This window comes from Mustelus asterias, chromosome 8, assembly GCF_964213995.1.
Source record: "Mustelus asterias chromosome 8, sMusAst1.hap1.1, whole genome shotgun sequence".
Lineage (NCBI taxonomy): Eukaryota > Metazoa > Chordata > Chondrichthyes > Carcharhiniformes > Triakidae > Mustelus > Mustelus asterias.
This window is the reverse complement of record NC_135808.1, coordinates 70,050,294-70,063,579: the sequence shown is the minus strand read 5'-3', so window position 1 is coordinate 70,063,579 and position 13,286 is coordinate 70,050,294. Positions and strand designations below refer to the sequence as shown.

General features: G+C 43.8%; 1 protein-coding gene across 3 annotated transcripts in view; it reads left to right on the top strand.

Annotated features, from left to right (window-relative positions):
* kcnt2a (potassium channel, subfamily T, member 2a) overlaps positions 1-13,286 on the top strand; it is a 743,558-nt gene that overhangs the window by 393,547 nt on the left and 336,725 nt on the right. For all 3 annotated transcript variants that reach the window (XM_078218141.1, XM_078218140.1, XM_078218139.1), the window contains exon 14: positions 12,741-12,849. In XM_078218141.1, the coding sequence (XP_078074267.1) occupies positions 12,741-12,849 (109 nt within the window). The remainder of the gene's footprint in view (positions 1-12,740; positions 12,850-13,286) is intronic.

Below are 13,286 nucleotides of genomic sequence, written 5' to 3'. Positions count from 1 at the left end.
CTTGTCTGACAGATGTCCCCTGCAATGACCTTGAAGAATTCTGTTGTGTAGAAGCTTATTGTCATAGTAATAAGAAAAACATTTCAATGCTTAATATTATTTGTAACTTATGCTGCAGCAGACAGCATTGTTTAGCCACTTCGTCTTCAGTGAAGCCAAACCAGGTCTGATTGGTTTGAGGTGGGGCCTGTTGGTAAAACCTCCCAAATTACTACCATTTGGGGTCTCTGTTTTACTTTCCGATCTTGTATAGAACTTTTTAACACAGTCTTTTCTCACTGCATCTCAGTATGTGCAAGTGGATAATTGGTATGGAACGAAGGGCACCCACTGTTAGGACTATTTGAAGCAAACTTTCAAGGTGGATTGGTGAGGATTGTTAAAACTAGGCCCAGACAAAAAAGAAACTAGTATTAGATCCCATATACAACCCAATAGATGACAAGCTTTGTCAGACTCCCACAGCTTATACAATGTTTTTTCCCCCCATATTTCTTTGTGGTAGAGGGAGTGAGTTACCATTCTGTGGTCAACTTGAGTTGTAGTTGTTTGCTGTGGTTCATTGGCAGGATCTTGGCTGTGTGTAAGAAGGCTATTTGTTCAAGCCCAATTTCAGTGATGGGAACAGAAAATCTAGACAGATTCTCCAGTGCTGCAGTTCGAGAGTGCTGCATTGTTGGAGGTAACATCTTTCAGATGAAATGTTAAACCAAAGCTACATCTTCCCTGACAGGTAGGCATAAAAGATCCCGTGACCCTGTTCGAGAAAGAGCAGGGGAGTTCTCCATGGTGTCCTATGTTTATTGCTTAACCAACACTTCAAAGCAGATTTTCTGGCCAAATCACATTGCTGTTTGTGGGGTCATGCTATGCATAAATTGGCTGCTGTGTTTCCAACTTTAGAGCAGTGAGTACATATCACATGTATTTAATTGACTCTCAAGTGGTTTTGGATGGCCCGGGTTTTGAAAGGAGCAAAATAAATGCAAATTCTTCCCTTAGTATTGGGAAGTTGAAAAGAGAAGCCGTCATACGGGGTCACTATTCAGCAGCAGGATAGTGATGCCACATAGATGAGAGACTGCCATAAATACAATTATATTCCTGTGATCCAACAAAGCAGACGTGACAACAACACAAGTAGCAAGATGACAAGGTTGAAAAATTCCCTGGTATCTTCAAAGAGATTTTGTTAATGAGACGTCACCTTGTATGAACATAAAATAATTTTGTATCATTTCACTAGACACAAGTATAAATCATTCTATATTTAGCTTACTAGATATGACACTAGTCTTCTAATGAAGAAATACTGTCATTCTGTGGTTTCAACTATTACATCTTTGAATGGGTTCAGTAAAAGTAACAGGCAGTTATAAGAGTTAAGACACAGCTTGCACATATTTTGCAGACCTATTAAATTGCACTGCCTTATAAGGTAGAAAAAAATACACAAAACTTTGCTAGGTCTATTGATGTTAATTCTGGAGTAGCAAAGTGCTATATGTGGGATAAGATTGGCCCCTAATGCTCCATGAGACAATTTACACAAGAGCTTGTACAAGACTAACCGCAGATTTGAGAGAGATGGCATAGAACTGGCAATGTTTTCCGTAAATGCTCATGGGACCTCCCTGCCCCTGGATATCTGGGTGATTTGAACTACATCCAGATAGTATGGCGGCGATTCTCCCAGCCTGCTGCACTGCTTTAGAGTCAAAGGGAGGCTATTCAAGAGCCACAGCCTCCGCAAGTCCCCGGCAGCCGAATTTCCAACACCGTCAGCTCGGCGCCGGAAAGTGTCACGAAGCTGCATCAGTTATTTAAATAGTAATTTTAATACAATTTTAAATCTGATTAGTGGGCCTGGACTGAAATCGCTGGGCCCACTAGCCTCTTTCCACCTCCCCCCCACCCCAAACCCCTGCCAGGAGTGTTTCTCTCCAGTGGGGTTTACAATAGCTCCTCACTAACAGGAGCCTGACCCTGCTGGAGTGAAGGGGAGGCCAATAAGGCCCCCTAGAGGGTTGGGAGTCGGGGGCAGTGCCAGCTTGGCCCCCTGGCACTGCCCAAGGGACAAAGTGCCAATGTCCAGGGGCCACCTTGGCACTGCCCATCAGGCAGTGGCAAAGGAGCAGAACCTTATGGGAGCGGGAACTATGGGGGGCAATTGGTGGGGATCCCGCTGCCACTCTGCATAGGGATCCTGAGCACAGGGAGCGAAGCCAGAGATCGGGGCTGAGCATCGGGGTGTGGAGGGATGGCCTGCAAAGTCAGGACTGTGGAGGGGGGCGGGAGACCAGGGCTGTGAGGGAGGGGATCAGGGGGAGGCGGGAGTTTGAGTTGGGTGGGGAGGTGATGGTGGGTTGAGGCTGGCCCATACATGTTCGCAGGACCAGCAATCGGGCTGTGGTGGGTTCAGAGTGGCAGCGTTGCTGGGGTCGCAGGGTTGGCCACCGATCGAACTGGCCAGTGATCGGGAGGCCGGCCGGCAGTGCCGGGCTACTGGGCGTGCGCCGATCCCAGCACTCACAGATCGGCGCGGCGCAGTGGCCCGCTCAGCGCTATGCTGCCAGCGTATCCAGCGAGAATAGTCCCTGCACAGTGAATTTCAGCGTGATTCATGCTGAGGCACTCTGCTGTGCACAGAGTGTGAGAGATGCTTTTTGAAACTCCCGCTGAAAAAGCCAATGGGATTTACTCCAATTCTCATGCAATTTCGACACTTAGGAGTTTTTGGGAGAATCCCTCCTGTCATCTATTGCCAAAAAGGATCAAAGGTGTATTCATACAAAAATAATGGAGTTCAAGGGCTTAAAGTCAACCTCTCCGATCCTTGTCTCCAGCCAAAGAACCAAGAAAAACTAGTTATATTGATATAGTGCCTTTAATGAAATGAAATATCCCAAGGCGTTTCACATTATAAAATAAAATAAAACACTGAGCCATATGAAGAGACAATTAGGTCAGTTGACCAAAATCTTGGTCAAAGAGGTAGATTATAAAAAGTGTCTTAGAGGGAAAGCGAGGCAGAGAGCTATAGGGAGGCTATTCAAGAGCTTGGGGTCTGGACAAATGAAGGTCTAGCTACAAATAGTGAAGCAGTTATAGTTGGGAATGCATGAGAGACCACATTTAGATGAGTCCATATTTCCTCAATGGTTATGGGATTGGAGGAGATGTTATGACCCCGGCCAGAAGCTCCGAGGTGTTTTATATAGATAGTCTAGACCCTAAGTTTTTATCTTGAATTTGCCACGGATGAGCATAAGATGTTTCACTCCATGTATGATTCAAATGACTCACTAGGACGCTTTTATCAAACGAAGTTTATTTAAGAACACAGTTAAAAGATAATAAGAAAAATTAGCATAACTTTTACCAATTACCAAGAACCCACCGTAATGTAGTATAAATCTTGACAGCTAACCATGAAGTTCCAAGTCAAACAACACTCCACAAACATATATCTCTTTTTAGACTTGGCACAAAAAAACAAGTATGTTCACATGATGCTGGATTTTGTAGCTTCCTAACACCTGTTGTGAATTAGTCCTTTGGATGTTGAATTAAAACTCTAAGGCTTTCCAGTCCTGGAGCTTTTAGCACGCCTCTGGATATAGAGAGAGACAGAAACACGCTGCCTTCTTCCAGTAGCTTCCAACAGCAACTCACAGATAGCAGAATTTTAAACTCCAAAGAGAGGGGAAACAAGAGACACTGTTCTCTGTCTGCAGTCCACACTGCATCTGAATCAAAACTAAAACCTTGGACTTTTCCTGTGGCAAAAGCTATCCCCAGACATCCCCTAACCTGTCAATCACCCCAAATCAAGCCATAGTAAATAATCCCAAGGAATTATTAGAAACCCCAGGACATTGCATTAGCCCAGATTAAAATAAACATAGGGCCCGATTTTACCATTTTCATTCTAAGTGCTGAATCTGGGCACAATTCAGATCCGACTTGGAAATCTGCTTTCAGGCGCTCCCATTAGCACTTAGCCTGAAAAAAAAATCGCGAGTCCGAATCGCGCTGTGGGTGGGACTTAGCGCACCCAAAACGATCGGAGCTCTGAACTGCCCATGCGCAGTTTGAAAAAAAATTGAAAATCGCACCGCTGTCACATCGCTCCCGGGTCGCAAAAAGCCGACAAAGTGGCCCGGGAGCGATGGCCCCCACACACATCGCCCCACCACTACAACATAAAACTTTCCCTCTTATCCACTTACCCCCATCCCAGCTAGCCAGACCGATTGCGACTCCCTGCCCCCTTTTCCCCCCCACCGATCGCCCATAGAGTGGCAGCGGTCCCCCCTACCCCCCCCCCGCCCCCTCCACCAGAGATCAATCTTGCCTCCCTCCCCCTCCCCCCAACCAAACAACGATCTGTCCTCCCTCCCCCCCCACCCCACTCCAACCAGAGAACGACCGGGCCTCCCTCCTCCCCCCAACCAGAGATACATCTGACCCGCCTCCTCCTCCCTCCCCCCCCCCACCAGAGTATGATCGGGCCCACCTCCCTTTCCCCCCCACCAGAGAGCGATCTGTCCTCCCTCCAACCCCCCCGCCACCAGAGATACATCCGACCCACCTCCACATCCGACCCAACCCCCCCCCCCCCCCCCCCCCCCCCTCCCCGCGCCACCAGAAAATGATCAGGCCTTCCTTCTCCAACACCCCCCTCCCTTACCAGAGAATGATCTGGCCCACCTCCCTCCTTCCCCCGCACCACCGATTTGAGTCAGAGACCGTTGGAAGCTCTGAACTTACCTCTTCAGAAGCTGGAGCGCCCGAAACAGACTTTGCTAAGCATGTCTGTTTCATGCCCAATCTGGACACGCAAACGCGATGGGAAAGGGGGAAATGCTGATCAAGTTGGGCGGGCAGGTCATTAATTGAATTTAAATGCATGCAAATACATTTAAATCGCCATTGCGCGTGTTTCGGACATGAATCGGGTCGTGGCCATTTTCAGGTCTTGGTAAAGTGGGCAAATGCGCGGACGCGGGCGCGGATTGCATTAATGGCCTCACGCCCAACTTTACCACATACGCAATGGTAAAATTGGGTCCATAGTGTCCATTATATTGCTTCAGTAACAATTAGAGGGCACTGGTTATAGACAAAACGGTGCCAAAATAAACTACCAGGGCCTTTTTGAAAAAACAACAGAGAAACAAGATTAAAATACATTTCTTAAAGGCACAATATCATCACAGAGATTACAGAAGAGTGGCGGTGTCCAGGCCACCCGATTTGAAAACCAGGATGAGAATTTTAAAATCATACGTTGCTGGACTGGGAACCAATGTAGGTCAGCGAAACTTGCCACATTAAAACATAGGCAGCAGAATTTTGGATTTCCTCAAATTTACAGAGGGTGGAACGTGGAACACCAGCTGGGAGCGTGTTAGAACAGTTGAGTCTAGAGGCATGGGCCAGGGCCAGAATGAGTTGAGTTGGGGTGAATTTGGGCAGTAGGTGGTAATAGACAGTCTTAGTGATGGCATGAATGTGTGGTCAGAAGCTCAACTCAGGATCAAATGTGACACCATGGTTACAAATAGATTGGCTTAATCCCAGGCTGTTGCCAGAAAGAGGAATGGACTCGATAGTTAGGTAACGGTATTTAGGGCAGTCTTCCCAATATTTAATTGGAGGAAATTTCTGCTCAGCCAGTCTTGGTTGTAAAATAAACAGTCTGATAATTTAGCAGCAGTGGAGATTGTCGAGTGAGGTGGTGGCAAGGCAGAGCTGAGCATTGTCAGCCAGCATACATGTGAAAACAAATGCTGTGCGAAGGGGCAGCATGTAGATGAGAAATAGAAAGAGGCCAAGGATAGATCTTTGGGGGGCACCAGAGGTAGTGTGGTGTTGGAGCAGGACAAGAAACAAATAGTGTAACAATCAGTGTAACAAGCTAAAGGGTAAAATACTGCAGGTGCAGGAAATCTGAAATAAAAGCCCAAAAAGCTACAGGTCAGACAGCATTTTTAAAAATTTGCTCAGGGGATATGAGCATTGCTGGCTAGGCCAGCATTTATTGCCCACCCCTGCCCATTCCATTTCAGAGGGCATTGGAGAGTTAACCACATTGCTGTGGAGTCACAAGCGAAGAAGGTAACATTGTAGGTTCGACAGCCTGTTGTCAGGACTGGTGTATGTTACCAATTTTCAAATGTGAACTTGCTTATCCCAATTGATAGATATGTAGATATTTATAAGGAAGTGATGGACTTTGTTTGAAGAACCATTTACATGGCACTAGAGTTTCATGGAGGAGTCGGGAAGATTGACTGGGACCCACCTCCTTAAAAAGGGCCCCACTCATTGTATATTTGCTCGGGGGTGGAATGGAGTCAGGCCCACTGCCTCCAAAGGCAACTCTGAGGCAGAAGCAGAAGTGGGTTGATGCAGGGCCAGGCTATATTGACCCAGTTTTAAAGATGAATGTCAGGGTCTCAAACCCTAACACCACTAACCACCCCATAAGCCCTCTTCTGTGTCCCTCATATTCCCACGTCCACTTCATAATTCTCCATAACCCTCACACTTCTCCAGTCTCTTCCATACCCTCCCTGCTCCTTCCATGACCCACTTGGATTCTCCATAGCCACTCACCCAGTCTTCACTATGGATAGACCTCCATGTCTATGAATTGGAGATGAAAAAAATAAATTTCCGAAAATGTAATTTATTAACCAATCTTGCTCAGATACACATTTTATTAACAAAAACTCTCATTCATAAACTTCACTAAATAAGATCCCCTTGAGTGATCAATCTGTTGTAAAAACAAGCTTCTATTGCACTAACCACACCAAAGGCAGTCAATCCTTTAATAACTTCGTAAAACTGTCAATCAAAATGTGATCACAGGCCCCTGTAGAAATAATTGGTTCTGGACCTTTTGAACATAAGAAATAGGAGCAGGAGTAGGCCATCCAGCCCCTCGAGCCTGCCCCGCCATTCAATAAGATCATGGCTGATCTGAAGTGGATCAGTTCCACTTACCCGCCTGATCCCTATAACCCCTAATTCCCTTACCGATCAGGAATCCATCTATCCGTGATTTAAACATATTCAACGAGGTAGCCTCCACCACTTCAGTGGGCAGAGAATTCCAGAGATTCACCACCCTCTGAGAGAAGAAGTTCCTCCTCAACTCTGTCCTAAACTGACCCCCCTTTATTTTGAGGCTGTGCCCTCTAATTCTAGCTTCCTTTCTAAGTGGAAAGAATCTCTCCATCTCTACCCTATCCAGCCCCTTCATTATCTTATAGGTCTCTATAAGATCCCCCCTCAGCCTTCTAAATTCCAACAAATACAAACCCAATCTGCTCAGTCTCTCCTCATAATCAACACCCCTCATCTCTGGTATCAACCTGGTGAACCTTCTCTGCACTCCCTCCAAGGCCAATATATCCTTCTGCAAATAAGGGGACCAATACTGCACACAGTATTCCAGCTGCGGCCTCACCAATGCCCTGTACAGATGCAGCAAGACATCTCTGCTTTTATATTCTATCCCCCTTGCGATATAGGCCAACATCCCATTTGCCTTCTTGATCACCTGTTGCACCTACAGACTGGGTTTTTGCGTCTCATGCACAAGGACCCCCAGGTCCCTCTGCACAGCAGCATGTTGTAATTTCTTTCCATTTAGATAATAATCCAATTTGCTATTATTTCTTCCAAAGTGAATAACCTCGCATTTGTTAACGTTATACTCCATCTGCCAGATCCTCGCCCACTCACTCAGCCTGTCTAAATCTCTCTGCAACCTTCTACGCCCTCCACACAATTCACTTTTCCACTTATCTTTGTTTCGTCTGCAAACTTTGTTACCCTACACTCAGTCCCCTCCTCCAGATCGTCTATATAAATGGTAAATAGTTGAGGCCCCAGTACCGATCCCTGCGGCACGCCACTAGTTACCATCCGCCAACCAGAAAAGCACCCATTTATTCCGACTCTCTGTTTCCTGTCGGATAGCCAATCCCCAATCCACGCTTACACCCTACCCCCAACTCCGTGTGACCCAATCTTCTTCAGCAATCTTTTGTGAGGCACCTTATCAAACGCCTTTTGGAAATCCAAAAACACCGCATCCACCAGTTCCCCTCCGTCAACCGCACTAGTCACATCTTCATAAAAATCTAACAAGTTCGTCAAGCACGACTTTCCCCTCATGAATCCATGCTGCATCTGCTTAATCGAACCATTCTTATCCAGGTGGCTTGCTATTTCTTCTTTAATGATGGATTCCAGCATTTTTCCAACTACAGACGTTAAGCTAACCGGCCTGTAGTTACCCGCCTTTTGTCTATTTCCTTTTTTAAACAGCGGCGTAACATTAGTCGTTTTCCAATCCGTCGGCACTACCCCAGAATCCAACGAATTTTGATAAATAACCACTAACACATCCGCTATTACCTCTGACATTTCTTTCAGTACCCTGGGATGCATTCCATCCGGGCCCGGGGACTTGTCCACCTTCAGTCCCATTAGTCTACCAAGCACTGCCTCCCTGGTAGCATTAATTGTATTGAGTACCTCTCCTCCTACCAACCCTCTATCGTCAATATTCGGTAAACTATTTGTGTCTTCCACCGTGAAGACCGACACAAAAAACTTATTTAAAGTTTCAGCCATTTCCTCATTTCCCACTATTAAATCCCCCCTCTCGTCCTCCAAGGGTCCAACATTCATTCTTGCCACTCTATTTGCCACATTAGATTAGCCAAATATTCGTAGTTGGCTCAGATATAATAACAAACCCTAGGAAATGTAAACAATGGAGTCAATTGAAACTGAAAAACCAGAGGCTTTTTTTTTGCTAAGTTACTCCAGATATCCTGTCAATCAAAGCAGCCCAGGACCACTTGGGGCTTTTATTCCACTGTGAAACTTGCTGAAAGTTTATTTTTCATTTTAGACGGACTCTGACCTTTAAAATACTTCAGACTATTACACTAGGGATCCCAAGCAGTATTTTCTTCAATTTTGAATGCATAAGAGCACTTAGCCAAAGGGAAAAGCATGCAAGATGCATCTCAGCACTTATCACAACGCTGGTCAAAAATGGTCAATGTATCTCTGCAGGGCAGAGACCTATAATCAATCACTGGAGTAAAACACCTCTAACTCTCAAAACAGCATCCAACTCTTGAAACTGACCCTTTTTTTGTGTTTTTCAAAGCTGTCACGGAAAGAATTCCAGGAGCACGCGATTTTCTTTCTGGTTCCTGACTTTGAACTGGGGATCAACCATCGTTCATACTCCTCTGAGAGGCCGTGGACCTCTGAAGGGTCCCAACTCCACTAACCCAGGACTAGGGTTCAAAATACCCACACTCGCAATAGAGCCAGCAAGGCCAGAAATGCTGCACGTAGGTTGATTGGCCTCCGTACCCTTACCCTAAAAAATTGCCAGAAATAGGAATGGGATTGGAAATCCAGTGATTAGGTCCTAACTCCTATCCTAGCTCAGCAAAAATTGAGGCCATTATATGATCAGTTAGACTGCACTGTAACCTGCTCCAGCCCAAGCGAGTCGGCCAAATTTTAGTTACCTGTCCTAATAACACCTTTGGCCCTGTTTTTACTTGTGACTGATTAAGCTCCTGTGAAGTACCTTGGAATGTTTTACTATGTCAAAGGTGCTGTATAAATATACATAACAATTTACTTAATTTAATCAGAACACAACAAAGTTACATGTAGAGCATTAGCACTTGAAGCATACTATCCCATCGCACTCAGTTACTGAATGTTCTGGTGATTTGTTTTTTATGTATTTCATTGGTCAGAAAGATGCCATAAGAAATCTTTTAAAGTGACCAATAAATTTTCATAAATCTTTATGAATATGTAAAAGCCTTGGCTCTGGTATACATTTTCTTTCTAAGTAAGCTTATTTTTGAATCATGATTTTTATGTCATAATCTTATGCTGACATATTTCTAATGCTTATTTTCCCATTGGCTAGAAATTGGTCTCATGCAACTGGATTGGTATTCTGGTTGGTTGGAAGAAATTGAAAATGCGCCAGGACTGTCCCGTTAATAACGCACATTAAAGCCCAATTTTCTGCTTGTCCCAGTTACATTACTATAGCACTTTGATGGTTAATCTGAGTAACCTAGGCATTTTGCCAGAAACACCCCTGATTGTTCCCAGCGGGCCATGCACCTGTATGTACTCTGTTTCTGAGCCCACTGACGATCACATAAAAGGGAGCAAATGTTCAGTTAAGATTCATGGCTCCCCGTCTTGGGCCAGCGGGATTTTACCATCCTGTCAAAGTCAATGGACTTTTAATGGCTCACTGCATTTTTCAACCCCGCCCTCACCACAACGGGGCCCTAAAATTCCACCTTTGGCCTCTGTGATTGGTGCCTTGTGCTACTGTTTTAAATGTAGATGCCTGTTCCAATTTAAATCATCCTGCCCTTGGAACTTAGCAAGAGTTTGATGGTGGGTTGGGGTGATGTGGAAATTCCACATGTCAAACATTTCATAACACGAAAGGCTCACGTGCTGTCATGCTGTTGTTATAGGTTTTTTCACTGGGTGATGCTTTGATTGCTTCCACCCAGTTTTCCAATGTTCTTTAGCCATTTAAAACCTGATCCTTGTTTGCTAGAGCACCCCATTGAGTGGTGCCACAGCCTCGGACTAAAATCTAACACCTTCATACAACTTGTATGTTGTTAACATCCCAAGTTTACTTTTGCACCATCAATACACAAAACAACAATTTCTTCCACTCAAAATGTCTCGGGAATCCTGCTATTGTTGTTATAAAGCACTCGCTCCCATTCCTACCGGATTTGGCTATAATAAATATTGATTTCTTCAAATCTTTATTTTGATGTAAAATGTTCAACTTTCTCCACCACCCGCCCCCCCCCCCCCCCCCACTCCACTCCCATCTCTATGATTCAGTAACCAGATCAACAGATGATCATTTTGCATTTTCATGTTGTTCATGGATGCCACTTTCTGAGTCAGTTAATAGTCAGTCTGAAGTAAAGTTCAGAGTGGTAGTTCTTTTTCTTAGCTTTCTTTGATTAATGCTACATTAGAATCTCAGTCTGCAATACCCCATAAAAATTAATGTTTGACAGCGCTCGTCCATCAAGCATACTTTTTGTTATTACAAAAATATTTGCACGTTGCAATCTCTCCTTTTATAATCCTGGGCTTTTGAACTAACAGTGCTGTAATGTGCTGTTTTTATTGCTCATGCTGTGTCTGCTGATATGGCCTAAAGCTATCACATTTAAAAGGATAGCTGCTTTATTATTCCATATTATCGATATTAGCATATACACAGATATTTTATATACACTTTTTCTCTTAGGGTACATTTGCAGTCCAGAAAACAAATTAAGTACAAATGTTCTTCACTTGTTGGGAGAGCTAATTGACTCTTCTCAATCTATGCTGGAAGTTTCTTCAAGGGTTTTTCCAACTTCGGGGGCAGATTGTTGTAATTCTTAAGCTGTGTAAATGGCCATTTGGGAGAAACTTCCACCTGCCCCCTCCGAGAGGAAGTTCTGAGCATTGGTCATTATTTCCTTGGTATCAAAATCCATTCAAATAGTTTTGACATTCTGGCATTGTGATTTGTAATTCACTGTTGAAGAACAGCAAAACATTTAGGTCATTAACTGCCATTCTAAAGTATGAATTGGTTTGATAGTAAGTTGCTGAATCTTTTCTACATCTTGTATGATCAAACTGTAACTCCCATTTACAACTCTCCCCTTGTGACCTAAACTACAGAGGACCATGTGATCCTAATATTAACTCCAAGAAGATTTTGGGTAGATGGATGGAGAGGGGAATTGCAAATGCTCCTGTTCTGTTGAAATCAGGTCCAAACTATTTTGACATAACATACCGCCAGTCCACTTTTAACCTGGAACCCATGGGAAATGCAGAAGAGATGGCCATTGATCTGAAGAAAATCATGTGACGACGAAGAGCTCGAACTCTGGTTATGTGTGAAGGGAGTTCAGAGAGATTCTTGTTGGAGAGACGGGAAATCTTTATGGGGAAGAGGAGCTTCCAATGACATTGTTAGGCTTGGACTAAACACTTCCGATTCTCCTCACTCCACAAGAAAAGGAAGCTGTTTGGGATTCTTCATCTTCTCAACTTTGTTAAGTTTGATAAGAAGGACACAGTGACTTCCCTGCTTGGGCTGGAAGTACAATTTCAGTCAGGGTCTAATTATGTCATTTAGGACCATGATTTTAACAAAAGACCCCATGACTTTTAAAGGGGGCAATAGTCACCCACGTAAAGGCCAGTGTAAAATTGGTCTCAGTGGGATCTGAATGACTTGAGGGTTGGCAAAGAACTTGGGTGTTTTTATTGCCTGCATGTCCAGGTTCTGCTAAGTGAGTAGAGTTAGAATCACCTCCCATCTACTTTTCACCATATTTATGTTGCTGTCTGAACTCTGATATTTCCTGGCAAAGTAACTGGCAACTGGGGATTTCACTTTTATTGTTCCAATGCAATCAGTAATGAGATCACTTGGGTAAATCTCTGTGTATATATCAGTACTCATCATGCAGTGAAGAGAAAATTGCTTTACTGAGGTTTGGTGTTTACATGAATCTTTAATATAATTTGTAGGCAGTTGAATGATGTGTTAAAATACAGATTTGTAGAGTTGTAGATGCATCACTTTAGTTATCTATATGTGTGCTTTTATTTAGATCACGTTGTATGCGAAGAGGAATTCAAATATGCCATGCTGGCCTTAAATTGCATCTGTCCAGCCACGTCAACACTGATTACTTTGCTTGTTCATACTTCCAGGGGACAGTAAGTGTTAGTTTTCTTTTGAATTATTAGCTTTTTGTTCCCCAAATTGAATGCAGTGCTTGATATACTTCTGAGTACACAAAGTTTATATCATTTAATCTAAGCCCTGCATTCAGACATGAATGCATAATTTAGGTTGACACTGTTGTGCAGCATTGAATTGTCAATTGTGTCATCTTTTAAATGAGCACTAAACTCAGGTTGTGCTTTCATATCTTGATGGACATTCTTTGAAATGATTAAAACAGCAAATGTACTTTGAGTGTTCTTGTTGCTTTTCCTTTCTTATCCAACAGCATTTAAATAGATTAAATAGTCATGCATCTCATTAGGATTTATAATTAGTAAACTAAGAAACAGACATGCATTTATATAGTGTCTTTCATGACCAGAGGTCATTCCAAAGAGCTTTGCAGCCAACTAAGTACTGTTGAGGT